The sequence below is a fragment of the Notolepis coatsorum genome (genome assembly GCF_963971535.1).
Source record: "Notolepis coatsorum genome assembly, chromosome: 7".
NCBI classification, from domain to species: Eukaryota; Metazoa; Chordata; class Actinopteri; order Aulopiformes; family Paralepididae; genus Notolepis; species Notolepis coatsorum.
The window spans coordinates 45951819-45971033 of NC_140171.1; the positions used below are offsets into that span (position 1 = coordinate 45951819).

The window sequence follows — 19215 nt, forward strand, 5'->3', positions numbered from 1 at the left end:
GCTAATAATACGCTAGCATACAATGTCTGTCAAAATTCTCAATGACATGGATTTCGTCTGGTTATTTGATATAGCAAGCTGCTTGCTATGTTGTTTTGTTTACAAAAACGGCCGGAAATACGTCACATTATTCAGGAAGTTTAGGACTTTGCCACACGTGATTCTTTTCCGTAGCCTAGGTGTGCGAAGACGCTCTCTGATTGGCTAGCCGCGTACAGCGAAGACCCTCTCTGGTTGGTTTAGCTCCGAAGGGTCTCTTCCGCCTTGTACAGCTAGCCAATCAGAGAGCGTCTTCGCACACAGGCTACGTTTAAAGATCACGCCTCTGCCACACGTCTGCGTTATGACGCCGGTGTTGACAGCCGCTGTAAATATGTTTAGATTGTTCTGGTGTGAGCCGAAAATATTACTTTCTTTCGGTGATGCCATGCACCCGTTCCACACACCTGTTCCAGTGGACTCCAGAAATGGTGAGTTATCAATGCGCAATTTTACAAGAACCAGACTACACAATTCTCGAATCGACTATTCATCATTATTAGGATAGCGAAATGATTTGGCTTGATAACAAATCATTCTACATTTATAATAATAAAAAAAAGTCATGCTACATTAGCCAACACTATACTATGTCTCCATTAATTCAGGCTGCTGCTGCTGCCAATCCTCTTCCTCCTCCACCACCCATACCATCCTCACGCCCTTCAGTGGTAGTGAAATCTAAACATCCACCACTACCAGAACAAGCTGCCATGCCCTTCTTTTGTGGTGAGGAGGACTATCCTGTCCAGGAAACAAGTCCTCCACCCTAGGCACAAAGTGACACTCAGGTAAATAGATATAATCCCCCTTTCAGTAAACATACCCACGACCACACTAATACACGTTTATCATTTGTGTACCTGATAAACTCTTCACACATAACCACAGACGGAACACAAATACACACAATCATTTTTATATAACAACAAAAATGTGAAAAGAAAACTGTAAAAGAGAAGATGAAAAACAACTAACATTAAACAAATTTCTGTACAACCAGGCTGCAGCTTCACTAGCACCACAAGCCAGTATTGCCTTCAGTTCTGATGAGGAATGCTGTCCTTCTGTCCAGGAAACTGAACCTGGCACTGCAGGTACAAGATGGCTCCATGGTAGACGATACCACATTTATTAGGAGACATTCCTAATATTGTGACATTTTACCACACACACACACACACACACACACACACACACACACACACACACACACACACACACACACACACACACACACAATTACTGTATGATAGGAGGAAATTGGTCATCAATGTGAGATCCATTGGGAGACACACAAATACTTCATGGTTACACCACACTCCTAGCAGAGAGTTGGATAATGTTTCCACTGGCGAACAGCTCTGCCCAAACAGGAAGTAAACTAACCTTTACTCTTATTATTTTCCTTTTAACATTTTAGTTGCCAAAGGACAAGTTTAGGCGTCCTTCCCCGCCATGCTCAAGTTGCCGAAGACGCCGTAACTCGTCTTTGATATCAATATTTCAAAAATCTGTGATCGGAATCATATTTCCTTTCCGGGGCCCTGAGACACAAGTGTGATCTCCTCTCAATCCTCTAGCGGTTCAAGACCGCCATCTGGTGGCCGATCGGCAGATCGAAAAAAACTGATGTTACCTTTAACCCGGCAGGACTCACTCCATATGTGGTCCGGGCACTCGCTAATGTTAGAGAGACTCAGTCTTCACACAGTGAACATCGATCGCTGCAAATAACTCGAAAAAACAACATGATTTGGATGTATATATTATTATACAACCTGGAAATGGACCGGGTATTTCAACATCCCATAATGAAAAACTGTCTACCCCACGCTGATCGCCCAACGGCCCGCGGAGACTGGGGTGAGTTTTAGCGTGTAATATTACCGTGTTCGACACTAACTGCTATGATGAACATTTGACCCACATTAGATGAATGGTAAAACGTTGCCCACGGAATTATAAATTATCCCCCGCCCATCCGGTCAATATCAGATGATACGTAGAAACTTCTAGAAGTACGTCCAATTGAAATTTTTGATCTCGCACAGATTCCTACCAAACTGTATTTCATCATCAATATAATGTATTTGGGGCTATAAATCACGTTCTGGAGAAAGCTGCAGAAAGAGATGAAAACATACTTATACTTTAGATCATATTTTAGTATGAATATGTGAATGAAAAAGTTTAACGTTGCTACACCATGAACAATACATATAGGACCTTGAATGGGCCCTAATAATGGCAATCTAGCAATAGAATTAAAAAAGTTATAGCCCTGCAAAGAAGGGGAACTTCTCCATGTTAAATAGAGCTGGCAACGGATGGTATATCATGAATTTAACCTTAGGCAATCAAAGTGTTAACATCATTCATAAATAATATAAGAACCGGTAGTTAAATAATTACATCTCAGTGTCTGTGTTGTTTATTCACTGTGTCCATGGAAAAAAACATTACTTCAACCTTTCTGCCATTTTACTTTTTTATTGCTTTTATGATAACTATATGTCTGACAAGCTTCATTTTTTGGTTCTTAGTGATACTCAATTCAACATTATAGGTTATTAGTGATACTCAATTATACCCAATTCAACATTCTAGGTTATTAGTGATACTAGATTATACCCAATTCAACATTATAGGTCATTTGATACTAGAGTAGATTATACCAAATTCAACATTATAGGTTATTACTATTAGTGATACTAGATACTAAAATTTATTTTTGTGAAATTTTGTTTCAGAGGCTGTGATGTACAGGTGTACAGACAGGTGCTTCAGAGGCTGTGATGTACAGGTGTAGAGACGGGTGTTTTAGAGGCTGTGATGTACAGGTGTAGAGACGGGTGTTTCAGAGACTGATGTACAGGTGTAGAGACAGAGGTGCTTCAGAGGCTGTGATGTACAGGTGTAGAGACGGGTGTTTCAGAGGCTGTGATGTACAGGTGTAGAGACAGAGGTGCTTCAGAGGCTGTGATGTACAGGTGTAGAGACCGGTGTTTCAGAGGCTGTGATGTACAGGTGTAGAGACAGAGGTGCTTCAGAGGCTGTGATGTACAAATGTAGAGACGGGTGTTTCAGAGGCTGTGATGTACAGATGTAGAGACAGAGGTGGTCGAGACGAAGACGTCAACTTTCCATCTGAAAAGAGGAAATAATCAACTTAAAAAAAATAAAAAATAATAATGTCTTTGGCTGTAAATGGATTTTAATTTAGCATTTAACAAGATCAAAATTAATCGATTAGGTGAACAGTGTAGGAATTACAACAGCTTCTACATGTGCAACCCCATTTTTAAGGGACCAAAAGTAATTGGACAAACTAACAATCCATAAATAAAATGGTCACTTTTAAATAATACTTTGTTGTGAATCCTATGCAGTTGATGACAGCCTGGAGTCTGCAACCCGTAGACATCACCAGGCGCTGGGTTTTCATCCCTGGTGATGCTCTGCCAGGCCTCTACTGGAACTGTCTTCAGTTCCTGCTGGTTCTTAGGGGCATTTCCCCTTCAGCTCTGTCTTCAGCAAGTGAAATGCATGCTCGAGTCTATTGGATTCAGGTCGCGTCTATACTTTCCGTAACCGCATTTCTGGCAGACGTTTCTGGTCATGTGACATGTGCGCCCAATAGCGTGACGAGCTGTGTCTTTGCCCATTTCCACGTCAAACAGCCTGCAAACTACCTGCATGGCGTTCTATCGCCATGCTCTAAGACAAACTCGCCAGATGATAAAAAAAAAGTCAAAAAATTAAATAAAAGAGAATTTATGCAGTCAGGCCACTGAACTTAGAAGCAGGCCAGGCCAGTGTTTTTAGTTGCACCAGCGCAATAGTTAGATAACCTAGGTGGGGAACAACCAGGAGATCACTGCAACTCACACAAGTTGGAGAACTATCTCTCTCTCTCTTGCGCCTTCACACACACAAAGGGAGCCGCATGTGATTGGTGGAGGCGCGACCCTTACAAAAAACTGCTAATCATTGACACATGCTAGCCTGTAATAATCCCCCCCAGAAAAATCTACTTTGCATTTGATATATTGCAAATATATGCCATCACACACACTGGCATTTAAAGGGTTAGAATTATAAAATGAATATGTGGTGTTATGATCAGGGCTGAAGTTGAATAAAAGATTGTATTTTTTTCAATTACAAAAAAAACTGAAAATCCATAAAAATCTGTGTTGTTGCTAATCATACATATGCTAGCCTGTTTTTTAACAATAATTTGTGATGCCATCATCACAAACACTGGCATTTAAAGGGTACAAATAAAAATGCAGGAAATGAAGTCTTTGTAACAAAATATGTCCTGGTGGGGGACCCCCAGACCCCCTGCTTAAAAAGTGGCCTGACTGGGGCTATATTTTGCACTATATTTCCTGGCCTGAATGATTTCCCCAGTCCGGCCCTGGTTAAAAGCCTCCAATGCTTATTAGTGTGTGTGCGTTTGAACGTTTGCATGTTTCAACCATACATTTCCATTTATATATATATATAAAGAATATTATTAAAAAAAAATTACCTCCTGACACCGTTATTTGGGGGTCGCGGCCTGAAAAGTTTGGGAACCCCTGGTCTAAGGCAGTCCAAAAATATTGGTATCCGGGTAAATTTATCTGTTCCAGGACTACTGTAAAATAAATCTCATTCATTGTCAGTGGAGGAGCTCCACTGCATTATATTGCCAATGATTTATTGTATTTCTCTCCCTTTGTCTCTCCAGGATTTCCTCAGCACCAGAGCAGAGGAGAGACGATTAAAGATCAACCTCCACACATGTTTTTAACACTAAGTGTTGTATTGAATAACAATGTTTGTTATGGTTTTTCCACAAAAAGGTTCAATAAAGTACTGAATCATAAAAAAAGACAGCAATCCAGTTTGACTTTTTAATATACTGTATAGCCACACGGATGTTTCGGGCAAGACGCCTTTCCTCAGTGTGCATTCCAGCAATTCAACACTCAAGACAGAGGTGACACAATTATACTCCCTCAACCTGCACAACAGGCACCTCTCGACAGGGGGAGCCCCAACAATTCCAGGCACAGATTCTCATGATGTAGGTTATGACGTCATAAAAAAAACAAAAACCATAAAGTACTGAAAACGGCCCAGCAGCATCCCTACACCTTTGCCCTCATTGAGATGCATGTCTTCCCCCAAGCCGGTTAACTTAACCACCTAAATGCTTTGCTGTGAATATGTTTCACCCAAACGCAACACTTCTTAGCTTACACAATATTGTTATAACTAAGAGATTAGCTGAAAAAAAAAATTATGTTCATGCATAGATCACTAGATGTATCAATTTATAATAATGTTTCACATGAGCAGTTATTTCCTGGATGAAAGTGTGGCAGACAGGGCAATAGTGACCATGATAGGTTTACAGGATTAGTTGCGTCACACAGGCGGCTCATATTTTGATGAAGTACAGGGAAGCCGCCCCCTCCTCATTGGAAGAGTGTGAAAAGGGCTCTGGTGACATGTTCTGCACAGATACCGTAACTAGGTGTATAGTCAAAATCATGTCTCCAAGAGAAGTTAACTGTAGAACATTTTCTTTGAGTGGAGGGGACTTTTTAACTACTTGAATGCATACGTCTAAATATACTAAATGCTTGAATGCGTATGTCAAAGTGTATGTGGTGGTGCTCCTGATTTTGAGTCCCAAGTTAGAAAATAACACACAAATTAGTTTTTGGCCAAATATGTCACATTTTGACAGCTATCAATTATGGGAACTATACATTTAAAGAAACCATTACCATTTGTGGTAATGTGTAGTTATGCATTATGCCATTAAAGTGCTGGTAAGTGGTAACCTCTGTAACTCGTCTGCAAAGCAGATCTGGACTGAGTTTGTACATCACTTCTCAAGTTATTGATCTTCCTGGAGGACAACTAAATGAGTAATCACATGAAGTACTTTTTGCAACAGCAACAAATCATTAATTGTTTAAATATTGTAAGCATCACTGGACAGGTGAATAGGAAGGGATATGTACTTGAATTAGCATCACCATATCCATTAGAAATTATTTTGTGTGAGCTTGTAGGGAATTGAAATCAAATCTTTACACTGAAATGTTTTTTTTAAACTTGCATTTATAAGTGGATAATAGACATCTACAAGTATAATGCTACTCATCAATTATGTTACTACTAGCATTAAAACAATATTGCTCATGGAATCATTTAATTGGTAATCATGCTTTTCATGACCTAATGACTTACTCTCCTAAAGTTATGCGAAGTGCTAGCCATTAAACACAGAGAAACGGATTGTTCCCTTGCTAAAGCTACCAGGCTTTTAACAGCAATATGAATAACGCATATCATTCTATTATTATTTAGTCACCAGAAAGAAGGACACATCATGACGAGGTGGTACAGTCAAGAACATCCTTTTTATTCAATCAGGCGCTGCTCTTCTCAAACTGTTTTTCTTCTTATGGAAAAGAAACTGTAATTAACACATGCATTTCACCTAGAGGTCTGGGGGTGTTCTCACAAAGACACGGGGTGCTGCACTGAGGGCACAGACAACGGGGTGCTGCACTGAGGGCACAGACAATGGGGTGCTGCACTGAGGGCACAGACAATGGGGTGCTGCACTGAGGGCACAGACAACTGGGTGCTGCACTGAGGGCACAGACAGAGGTTCTGGGGTCGGGGTGTGAGGAGCCTATTACACCACTAACCATACATGCTTAAGAGGAAAAAGAAATGAACGGAACAAAACAAAATGAACAACAGAACAGAGACACACGGATAACCCAGCATGAGGTGTGTTGAGGGGCGAGGTGGGAGGATTTCCCTGAACCCGAGTCTTGGACTGGGTTCATGCTGGCTCTTTGATGGCTGGTTGGTGTGTGTTGTAAATGGCTAATACTGCTGATGGTTTCATTATATAAAACCCACCATTACAATAATACTAGAGTTCCAAGAGTCTTTGAATGGATATGGGAGCGGGTGTGTGTGTATTTGGAAATGCAAACCCCTTTTCTCAGCCTCATGCGGGACGAGTGCGGTTATAAGGTGCTTATAGCTTTTCATTTACAGTCCAAGGCTGTCTCAGAGAGAGCCTAAATGACAGCATACCCTGATAGCAAATATTAAAAGAAATCCAAATTAAAAACAGAAAAAAACAAAACAAAACAAAAACTCGAAAATAAATAGATGAAATAAAAGAACAAACTCTGACCCTGTCAAAGTAGCCCCGTTCTCCAACAACCCAAAACATATGCTTATTCAGTTCATCCAACCCTCCCTTCCCCTAAATGTTCTTCCCAGGCCTCCTCTACCCGAACCCCTGAACCTCCGCTGTTCCCCCGCCCACCCATGCACACCCCCAAAAAAAGCCAGTCGGCGTAATTTGTTCACTTACATTAGCTGTTGAATGGAGAAGCTGAAGAGGTGGGTATGGTAATACAATGTGAAGCATACAGACAAGAATAACATGTGAGCGTAACTGCATTCTGCTCAGACAAAAGTTTTTCTGCAATTATTATTATTTTTTTTACCCTTCCAAACAACGGAGAGGGCGGGAGGGGGAGAGAGAGAGAGAGTGAGAGAGAGACAGAGAGCGACGGACACACAGTTACAGACTACTCCAGTGTCTAGAGAGGAAACAGACAGGAGAACGAGAGGGGAGGAGAAAAAAAGCAAGAGCAGAACAAGAATACGTTTTTTTGCCTTTGCATTTTTTTTTTTTTTTTTATCATTTATCAATAAAAAGTAAAGAACTAATTCACACCAGTTTCCTTTTGGACTATATATATACAGCTTTGAAAAGGAAGAAAGGGTATAGGGGAGATACAATGGAGGGGATTCTTTTTGAAGTCAGAGGAAGACGTTGCCCCTAAAAGCACTGACTAGGGGGGTCAGTTTTTTTGCCTCCCTTGTAGTACTCAGGGGCAACCTGCTGCCTCAAGCCATTTCAAAGGGGCGATCTGAATTACAAAATGGAGTCTGTGAACAAAAGGCACTTTTAAGGGACAACCTTTAACTGCTGGGAAACTATACACTACAGCACAAGCACTACTCAAGAGTCATTTACAGAGGAGGGGGGGGGGGGGGGGGGGGTCGGGCGAGGGGCGAGGCTCACCTTGCTGTTTTTATCATAATGGTTCAGACTGGCTCCTCATATTGTGCACAATTCTAAGCTTCCTTTTTACCCCTCTACCTTCCTGTTATCTGTGGCTTTGCTCAGAGAGAGAGAGAGAGAGAGAGAGGGGGAGAGAGAAAGAGAGAGAGAGAGAGTCTAGAGACATTCTACTACAACTCAGATCACGTTACAATACTGGGTCTCAACTCTTCTGCCAAACAACACAACCTGCTGAGCTGTCTGTTATCCATCTCTGGTTTCAGAAAACCTGTTGAAAAGATTAGAATGTGGCCGGGACATCTCTGGATATGAGGCATCTCCCACAGTAGAGGGGAGATCTTGTCATGTTTTTGTACCCAATGTATGAAATAAACGTGAATCAGGTTGAACTGGGGGGGGGTTTCACAAAGTGAGTTGTGTGCAGTATATATACTGTATATGGCTATCAAAGTTCTTGGAGATATTACTATATATTCCCTCAAAAGGAATTATAAAGTTATTTGAATTGAGTTGTAATTATGGGCATGACAGAACAGGCCTTTTTTTCTCTCTAAAGGTTGAACCAAAATGCCTTTTGTGTCACAACCTTGAGGAATTGGAACCCCTCCCCCCACTCAATACAAATAGAAGAGTACAAATAGAGGAATAATGCTGTTTCCTAAAATGGTTTGTTATTTTGTTCATTGCCATTCATTTATAATAGTTTTGAATGTACTTTATAGTGTAAAAGCACCGGTTTCATCTTGTATTAATGTGATTTTCTTTTTTTTTCTTCTTTTTTTTGACGTGTAGAAATTTTTCCTTCAGCCCTCCCACATTTTTATAAACAAATGATTACACGTAAAACATTAAAAAAGAGACAAAGGAAAATAAAAACAAATACCCCCAACTTACAAAGACTAGGATTTTTCATGGCCCTCTAGTTTAGAGTCCCGGAGCTTATGGACTTGAAACAAATAGATTTTTTTTTCTCTTTTCTCTTAGCTTTCTTAAAAATCTCTAACAGACAAACACAATGATCTACCCAATGCATTGCACGTGGCTCAATCGACACATATTTCTCAATAATAATACTTTCCATCAAAAAACAAACACTTTTTTTTCTTCAAATCTACTGTCGATTTTTGACATGTTTATCTAGTTATTAGAATGCTGCACTGTAGATTGTGTTGGTGTGTGTGTCGTTAAATCGTACGGGTAACAGTGAGGCGATATCACTGGAGGGGGAAGGGGGGGGGGTCAGGGTTCAGAAAATAACTAGACTGCCAACCAGCTCATTTAGTAAAAGTTAAAAAGGAGCATATATCATAAATATATATGTATAAGATCTCTCTCTCTCTCTGTCTTTACAAAAAAAGGTTTGCAGTCCTCTATAAAGATCTGTCCTAGGCCAATGGTTTCCACATGCACCAACGCTACCATTCCCCGTAGCTTTAGCTTATTATATGGGAATAGAACCTGAAGTCAAGTTTATTACTAATTGCATGAAGGGAATACAGAGGCACTTTTATAGATTGTTATAGTCTTGATATATGGTTTTAGTACATAGAGCTAATTTTACTAAAGAGGCTGAGCGTAGGGTCTCAGCCAAAAGACTATCCCTGCAAAACAGAGCAGCAGCCAGGCAGTCCAGTTATTTTGTGAGGTCTGCTTTTTTTTTTTTTGAATGGTTGTGTCATGATAAAAATAATACCGATAACAATTTTAATAAGAACATTTACGATAGAAAAAAGTATCTCAAATTAAAATGACAAGTCTCAAGTGAATGAAAAACCATTAACAAAGGCAGTTTGGAGAACCAAATATAAAGGCTTCCCTTTTCTTCTCAGGGTGTCGCTTTCTTTAGTGTGCATTTTCATATGGTGCTGAGCTGTGCGGTGTGTGTGTGTGTGTGTGTGTGAGTGTGAGTGTGACTGTGACTGTGAGTGTGCGTGTGTTCCTCTGGGTCTTAACTGTGACTTGACTATGGGTACATGGTGAAGCAATGCAGGGGTTATACATGTGCAAACTGTAGCTACTGTGTTGTCGTTTGTGAGAGATTTGAGAGATTGCTGTTATTGTTTTTGTTAGATGAAATCTGAGTATGATGCTTAATGTATTTCTGCAAACTAAAGAAAAGTCTCATGACATGCTAGAGAAAGTAAAACATGAAAGAAAGAAAGAATCCAAGAGAGACAAAACCAAAACCAATCCGGAAAATGAAAGCAAAAAGAAAACACCTACAAACAAGTGAAAGCTAATACTATGATGCTAATCCTGTGTGTGTGTGTTACTGTAAATTAATTTCCATGCCTAAGAAAGACAATAATATGATATTGTGAGTGATGGTGTGACAGTCTATTCTGGAGGGGATGGTCTGTGCGTGTGTGTGTGTTACTGTAAATTACTTTCCATGCCTAAGAAAGACAACAATATGATATTGTGAGTGATGGTGTGACAGTCTATTCTGGAGGGGATGGTCTCTGTGTGTGTGTGTGTATGTGTTAGCGAGCACACAAGTGTGCGTGTGGTGTGTGAGTGAGCACACAAGTGTGTGTGTGTGTGTGCATTCAGGTGCTGCAAGCGCCGGGTGCCTAGACGTCAAAATTGCCACAGCCGTACTCCTGCCCTGTCAGCCACCCCCCGGCCCACTCGCTTCGCTCTTGTCTGACCATCAATGTGCAATACTGTTTCACCCCTTATTAAAATCAATAGTGCATAGGTGAGGGGAGGAAAAAAAGCACATAGTTAGTGTTATGACTGACTGTCGCGTGTTCACTCGCTCGCTCTCGGCTCATGGCTATCGCTTCTCACAGGAGGACGCCCTGATATTCTGACAGGTAAACAAAGACCAGCCACTTAGTGCATATGTCACCATTGGATGGTGTCACCATGATTGGCCAATCAGAAATGTGTAGGGGTGGGGGTGGGGGGTTCAGCGGTAAGCGAATCAAGCGGCAGAGTGTGGTTGGCAGGTGGCGGCTGTGGGTGCGGTCTGGCCCCTGAGCATTGCGTTACAGGTGAGGCGGGGGGGGCAGGAACGACGCACCTGAAGGATAAGTGCTGAGAAATAGGTAGATTTACGAGGGTTCAAATTTTATATAAAGATGATCAACTTAGGTGCCTAATTCTACCATTATCCTTTCTTCTTTTTGTATGGTTGGATCTCCCAGCCAATGCATGGAGTTTCATTGTGGAGAAAATAATATATATATAAAAAAAAGTTATAAAAACAAAATGTATTATTGGTCAGTTGTCAGGTTGCCATTTTGTTTTCCTTTCTGGCATTTTATGGTGTGTGTGTGCATGTGTGTGTGTGTGTGTGTGTGTGTGTGTGTGTGTGTGTGTGTGTGTGTGTGTGTGTGTGTGTGTGTGTGTGTGTGTGTGTGTGTGTGTGTGTGTGTGTGTGTGTGTGTGTGTGAGAGAGAGAGACAGTTCCTCATCTTCCTCCTCCTCTTCCTCCTTGCATTCTGAGCCTGTCAACTCAATCTCACTGAAAGCCTCCTGCATGAAAGGGGGTGAATGTTGCTGCTCAAATTGTGTTGAAGGGGGAGTCCTCTGGGGGGGCTGGTTGTTTTCTGGCATTGCAGTCGGCGAGAGAGAAAGATCTTTTAGTGTCAGCAGTCTGTGATTTTCCTTTCTTTTTCTTTTTTTCTTTTTACCAGCGTGTTTACCAGTGTGTTTGTTGTTCCGTTTTCCAATTTTCATGACACAAGTTTAGCTGTTGATTCAGAGGCCTTGTCAGAGGAACCACGACTGTGGAGGAAAAAAAAGAGAAAAACACATGAAATAAATAATATAATACCACTTCAGTATATCTATTGTAGATATCAATACACAGATTACATGTATTCAGTATTCAGTACGTGTCTGTCTTTATACCACATTCAGTTCAACTGGCAAAACAAACGCAAGCACAAGAGTGAAACACAACTCAATTCAATACATTTGGTTAAAAGAAGGCAGCAGTGGCCTGAGTGGTTAGAGAAGCAGGCTTGCGACCAGAATGTTGCTGGTTCAATCCCTGAACTGGCAGGGGGAAAAAAACAATTGCTGTTGAAGTGCCCTTGAGCAAGGCACTTAGCCCCCAAACGGTTACAGTAGACGAGCTTCTCAGTGGTCAACAGTAGAAGGCTGTGGATTGTATCCAACAGCTCCCTGGTGTGAATGTGTGTAACTAAAACGAGTGTAACGCAGGACTGAAGCGCCACTGAAAACAACCATACATCCACTAGAGGGCCATGTTTTCCTTTCCTTCCTCTCTCACTTGCTGAGCTCAGCTGTCCTGCACAAGACCTGCAAAGTTGCTACTTCAACTTTACCACTCACTGTTTTAATGGGGCTGTGACCAAAAACTGTTTACTCGTTAAAGAAACACGCGTCTGTTGTTTTGGAGCAACAAACAATGGCAGGACAGCACTTTTCCATATGAGCGTCTCTCCAATAAGTAAACATGAGACTATAACTACTCTGTCATGCGCTACCAGTTTACATGTAAGGCGATCCCCCTAATGTGTCTCTGTTCTGTGGGCAGAGTGGTCTCATGCTACACTGTAAAGCCGGCGAGGCCGGCTACACCGGGGATCTGGTTTCACAGTTTGATAAGAGGGCAGAGAGGAGGGCTTGGCACCAGGCTGAGCCGTTTTGGCTCGCGCTGACATTCCACAGGCCTCGGCCTTCACAGCTAACCCTCTGTTGTCCTCCATTCTAGCAAGACCCGGAGAAAGTTTTAACCCCCTCCCCTCTCCTCTCCTCTCTTCTCTTCTCTTCTCCTCTCCTCTCTCCTCCTTGTCCCTTCTTTCCTCTCCCTCCTTCTCTCTCCCTCGTTACTACCCATGATTCTTTGGTGTTCGCTAATAACTCCTCCTCCTGGCTCCAACTTCCTCTAACCCCATTTTTCCTCCCTATGCTCCCCCCTCTCTCTTTCCCGGCTCTCCCAATGCAATCCTTGGCAGCCGAGAGTGACCCCCCCCCTCCTCTCCTACCCCCCTGCAAGTCCAAGTTCAACTGCCTATGACATCATGTCTGGTTGCTGCGGGCAACCAGACAGCCGGGACGTGACTGTGGAGTTCAGCGAGCTTCAACTAACTCCCTCTCTCTTTTTTCCCCTCCCTTTCTTTCTCTCAGTCCCTCTCACTTTTCACACACACACACATACATTCGTTCTCTGTCCCCCTGCAGGGTTGGGGTCTGGCCACCAGAGAGCTCCTAACACCAGCTTTTCCCTCCTTCTCATCCTGTTGGTGCGGAGTCTCTCTCTCTCTCTCTCTCTCTCTCTCTCTCTCTCTCTCTCTCTCTCTCTCTCTCTCTCTCTCTCTCTCTCTCTCTCTCTCTCCTCTCTCTCCTCTCTCTCTCTCTCTCTCTCTCTGGCAGGCTGGCAGGCCCACACTCTGAACCCCTCCATATGCCAGCGAGCAGCAGGAGAGGCAGGGACCTCTGTTACCCATTCCGGCTAGGGCTGGTACTGACCCACTAGGCTCATGTAACTAGGTAGGGCCATGTCCTGTCTCTACAGTATACTGTATATACTGTACTGTACTGACCCACTAGGCTCATGTAACTAGGTAGGGCCATGTCCTGTCTCTACAGTATACTGTATATACTGTACTGTACTGACCCACTAGGCTCATGTAACTAGGTAGGGCCATGTCCTGTCTCTACAGTATACTGTATATACTGTACTGTACTGACCCACTAGGCTCATGTAACTAGGTAGGGCCATGTCCTGTCTCTACAGTATACTGTATATACTGTACTGTACTGTACTGACCCACTAGGCTCATGTAACTACTCTCTACAGTATACTGTACTGTACAGTACATTCAGGGGTCAAGCTCAGAGCTGGATAGTATTTAAATCACGCTTGATCATTAATAGTTGGCAGAAAATACAGTTTTTAAGGGGAAAGAAAAGGGGCATGAGTGTTTGTGTGAGTACTGTATGTGTGAGAAAGTGTGTATGTGTGCATATGTGTGTGTGTGTGTGTGTGTGTGTGTGTGTGTGTGTGTGTGTGTGTGTGTGTGTGTGTGTGTGTGTGTGTGTGTGTGTGTGTGTGTGTGCACAAATGCACACTTGGATGGTGTTTGATGCTTCCTCAGTGCCAGGGCTGTCTGTGGGAGAGGGGTGCATGTGGGGGACTAGGATACTAGTGGGAGCAGAGAGAGAGAGAGAGAGAGAGAGAGAGAGAGAGAGAGAGAGAGAGAGAGAGAGAGAGAGAGAGAGAGAGAGAGAGAGAGAGAGAGAGAGAGAGAGAGAGAGAGAGAGAGAGAGAGAGAGAGAGAAGAGAGAGAGAGAAGAGAGAGAGAGAGAGAGAGAGAGAGAGAGAGAGAGAGAGAGAGAGAGAGAGAGAGAGAGAGAGAGAGAGAGAGAGAGAGAGAGAGAGAGAGCCTGCTGATGGATGGGGGGAGCCCAGCAGCAAGGCAGAGCGGAGCAGGAATGCAGATTGCTTCCATGTGTGGGGAGGACAGGGGAGCTGAGTGGCTGCAGGCAGGTGCGGTTAGCCCCTAATGAGAAAAGTTGTGTTGGTGATGGAGGAGGCCCAAGATACTGCAGCCCAGTGGCAGAGCACAGCCAAGGCACAAACCACAATGTAGTGTACTGCTGGCCTCACACGCTGCACTAACGCAGTCTGTGGGAGACTAGAGAAGATAAATCAGTACTGCTGGAGCTTACACTAACTGGCTCTGTTTATATACACTGTGGGAAACTACTGTGGCACAGGCACTGGAAACCAATACGGGAACTAAAGGCCATGATATATGGCCAGTATTATACATCAAACAGTTACCATCAAGAGTATATTTTTCATGATACATTTCTTACTTTTTGGCCAATATGTCATCAATATTGATTAAAGGAAGAAGAGACAGCAACACAATATAAATCTATTTCAGCAGAGCCTTTGGTAAAAATATGACCATTATGATCATTATTACCGCTTGGAAATAGCTGCGGGACATTTTCTGATTGCCGATGTCTGGTTTTAGGATTTCGCCTACTGCATCAAAATGATGTTATCCGTCCCAGGGAGATATTTTTGAAAGCTGAAAACAGTTGGGGGGAGAGGCTGGGAGCCAACAGAGTACATCCCCCAACTGTTTTCACCTTTCAAAAATATCTCATCTCATATTGACGCTGTGAATCCTGGAAACTGGAAATATCTGCCCGGTGTCCAATCAACGTATAAAGATCCCTTTGATGAGATCCTATCTCAAATTTTTGTTGTTAGATATGACTATAGCTGAGATACCAGTGGAGAAAGTGAAAACTATGATCAGAATAGTCACTCTTATATGCTTTTGATTTGAAATCTTTATTTCGAACATGTAAATGAATACAAACAAAATAAATAACTAAACAAAATCAAAACATAACTCAAACTAAATAAATAACTAAACAAAAGCAAAACATAACTCAATTTACATGTTCGAAAAGGAGTAGGAAGAAGTATACATTTATTTAATCCTACCCCTTTTCCACTACTCAAATGAGTGTACTAATAAAACATGCTAACCTACGGAAGCCCTAAGCGGCCGTACATTCATACATTTTATTTACTCCATTTTCTCGTGATAATGCGATAATTACCTCGTTATCACGAGAAAACGGACTTCGTTTTCCCGTGATAACGAGATAATTATCGCGTTATCACGAGAAAACTAATTAAATCGGATTAATTTATTTCAGGGGGGTACATGACATACAGATATACACAGTACTGTTACATTTGCGACATACAAGATATGCAAATATACAGTACTGTTAAACAGAGATCCTAACAGAAAATATACATATGATGGGGAGGAAAGGAGGGGGTGGGAGGGGTTTGGACATACGGGCAGGGTGCGATCCACGGGGGGAGCTCGGTCCGCTATAGCTCCCCTAGATCAGACATCAGCTCCCTTGGGGGTCTCTAAAGCTCCCCTGGGGTCTCTAAATTACTGAAAATAAATGCTACTTTTGCCATGCATTTCTCATTTTTCTGTAATTTTCTGTATCATCATCGTGTATAATAATAAACGTATGCTATTTTGGATGTATGATTAAAGATTTTTTGCGCACTAATTCACACGTAATATGGCAACATGCATGCTATTCTTGCAATTACCATTCGGAGCGCGGCGGCGCTGCAGCCTGCACGCACGCACGGCACAAATCAAACTTGACCCACTTTGTAACCTGTGCTGTGACTTGTTGACACAGTGATCGTTTTGACAGCCAGTAAATAAGGTCACTCAGGAATGCATAATGTCTAAACGAAAACAAGTAAGCCTAACCAATTTTGGTTTCACGAAGACAGTGAAGCTGACAGAGCAGCAGGAGGCGGGATCACAGGCGACGCCGTTACAATTACACCTGCTGCTGGTGCTGCTCCGGTGGAGACTATTATTAGTATTACAACGCCCGGTGACCGTGCCGGCGCCTGCGGTCGTATCAGAACACAGGATAGGATACTGTAGACAGTGTTGGATGATGATCTATCATCTATCTAACTAAACGGATACTTTTTTTTTTATCATGGAATGTGCTGTGGAAGCCCAGACCGTCCAGACGGCCGGACCTCAACAAGTGAGTTGTCTAGTATTATGTGTTCTGTAGTTACTGAAACTGATTGAATATATGACAGGATTCAAGAGGTTTATTTGTCACATACATACATACACAAGGCCTACAGGCTACAGGCTACACAGTATCCTCCAAAAGTCTGACTCCTCCCCGAGAGGCGCGTTACAATATAGTTGTAACTAGTGTGCCTCAACAATATTCCATGCATCGTAATATTTTTTTCTCATAATCAGGTCTTTTTAATGATAATTTTACATTATTACATTATTATTGTTATTGTTATTATTAACAATATTATTATGATGGTTGTATCAACCCTAAATCTGAGTGGGGGGGGGGGGGGGGGGGGGATGCAATGCAGACAAACAGCTGCATACAGTGCGACCATTTCACTCACATTTGCCCATTCATTTTTGGACACATCACACACCATTGGTGTGTGTACTGTACGTGTGCTGTCATAACTCCACCTACATGCCTAATGGAGAACACCAGGATGTGAATGGAGGGTGAATGTGAGGTATATCGTGTAAATAAGTTTTGATTGATCGCAAGACTACACTGTAAAAAAAATATAATAAGTTACCAGAACTTAAAAATATTGAGTTCAGTTACTGTGCATTAAGGTTTTCAGTTTTCAATCCATAATAAGTTAACAGAAAAATAAGTACACAACCACATTATTTCAACCTAATAAAACTATGTTTATTGTCATTGTTTTAAGAACACAAGTTGACTTGGTAATACTCACATTTTGAGTAAAAAAATTGCTTAACATGTGCAATGTTCAATGAAATAGAAAAATAAATAATACAATTTGTTGATTAATCCCACTGGTCACAATGGTGACCGTAATAATGTTTTTGTTATAAGGCTCTGCAAATGTTACTGAATGATGTAGCAATGTATTTCCAGCTAAATTGAAATAATAAACGAATAAAGGGTCTCAATTAAATATGTGGTAGTAAAAAGAACCTGTGGGAGGATTTCAACAAGATAAATGGGACAACAGTGCAAAATATTTCACTATAATATTTCAAAGCAATTTTTTTTTTTTTTTTTTTTTTTTTTTTTTTATGTTGCCCCCTGTGCCTATGCAAATGCCCCCGCGTGCCTATGCAGGCACGCGTGCCTAGGGTTGCCTACCCCTGATATAGACTATCGTTTCGTTTTCTCGAGATCTCGAGAAAATTATCGCGTTATCACGAGAAAACTAATTAAATTAACTCGTTATCACGGGAAAACGGAGCAAATCAAATGTATGAATGTACGGCCTCTTAGGGCTTCCGTACCCCTTGTGGATGAAATTAAACGCAAATATTCCCCAAAACAACCCCTACATTTGGAACTACTCATATTAGAGGTCCTGCTAAATGAGAGACATGTTGTTTGGGGCTGATGCAACAGTTCCCTGGTCCCTGCTGAATAAAGGTCCCCAGATGTATTGGCCACACCACTGAGGTTAAAGGTCCCCAGATGTAATGGCCTCACCACTGAGGTTAAAAGTCCCCAGATGTAATGGCCTCACCACTGAGGTTAAAGGTCCCCAGATGTAATGGCCTCACCACTGAGGTTAAATGTCCCCAGATGTATTGGCCTCACCACTGAGGTTAAAGGTCCCCAGATGTAATGGCCTCACCACTGAGGTTAAAGGTCCCCAGATGTAATGGCCTCACCACTGAGGTTAAAGGTCCCCAGATGTATTGGCCTCACCACTGAGGTTAAAGGTCCCCAGATGTAATGGCCTCACCACTGAGGTTAAAGGTCCCCAGATGTAATGGCCTCACCACTGAGGTTAAAGGTCCCCAGATGTAATGGCCTCACCACTGAGGTTAACACATTGGGTGCCAACGATGAGAAATCTCGTTGTTGGCCGCCATGCGTTGAGTGCCCAACAACGAGTTTTCTCGTTATTTTCTCGTTTTTTCTTTTATTAGCGATATCCATTCATTTTTCATCCATCCAGCCTCACGTTATCATTGGGACTGGCTCTGACCTCGAAAAGCGCAAATACCGCCCCCTATCGTCTCCCGGATGGTATTGCACCCATTGGATTGGAGTCAATGGAAATGCATGAGAAAAAAAAACTCCGTATTCCACATTTTACTTCTGAGCCATGTAACCTGAGACTATTGCATTCATTGAGGCAACCGAAGGCAGCGTGGATTATCTGTTTCAACGTCTAACGTTGGATCAATAAACGCGATCGATATTTGGAATGGCGATCAGGAATTGGAATAATCTTTTTGCAGAACATCTGATCTGAGGTAAGGAATCTATTTTAACAGTATTGGGTTAATCAGAGTTTTTTTTCACAGCGTTCACAACGTGTCTCATATGTGTGTATGTGTGTATGTGTGTATATGACGTTAGCGCTGACCAGGTCATGGATAATTGATTTTTCAGCCCGCTTCTCTAGCGTGCATAAGTACACATATACTATCGATAATCTAGCGTTTATTTGAAAACTATTCATAAATAGGCTGAAAAATGACAACGTG

At 42.1% G+C, this 19215-nt stretch overlaps 1 protein-coding gene and 1 long non-coding RNA gene across 2 annotated transcripts in view; one reads left to right on the forward strand and one right to left on the reverse strand.

Annotated features, from left to right (window-relative positions):
- Window positions 1–341: 341 nt before the first annotated feature.
- On the forward strand, window positions 342–4902 carry LOC311232311. The gene is made up of 4 exons (XR_014619935.1): window positions 342–470; window positions 648–830; window positions 1043–1136; window positions 4781–4902. It is a non-coding gene; the product is annotated as an uncharacterized lncRNA (long non-coding RNA).
- Window positions 4903–11458: 6556 nt separating this feature from the next.
- The window catches only part of nfixa (nuclear factor I/Xa), an 89198-nt gene continuing 81441 nt past the window's right edge, over window positions 11459–19215 (reverse strand). The window contains exon 10 of the mRNA XM_084318529.1: window positions 11459–11905. Coding sequence (XP_084174655.1) covers window positions 11891–11905 — 15 coding nt within the window. The 3' untranslated portion in view covers window positions 11459–11890. The remainder of the gene's footprint in view (window positions 11906–19215) is intronic.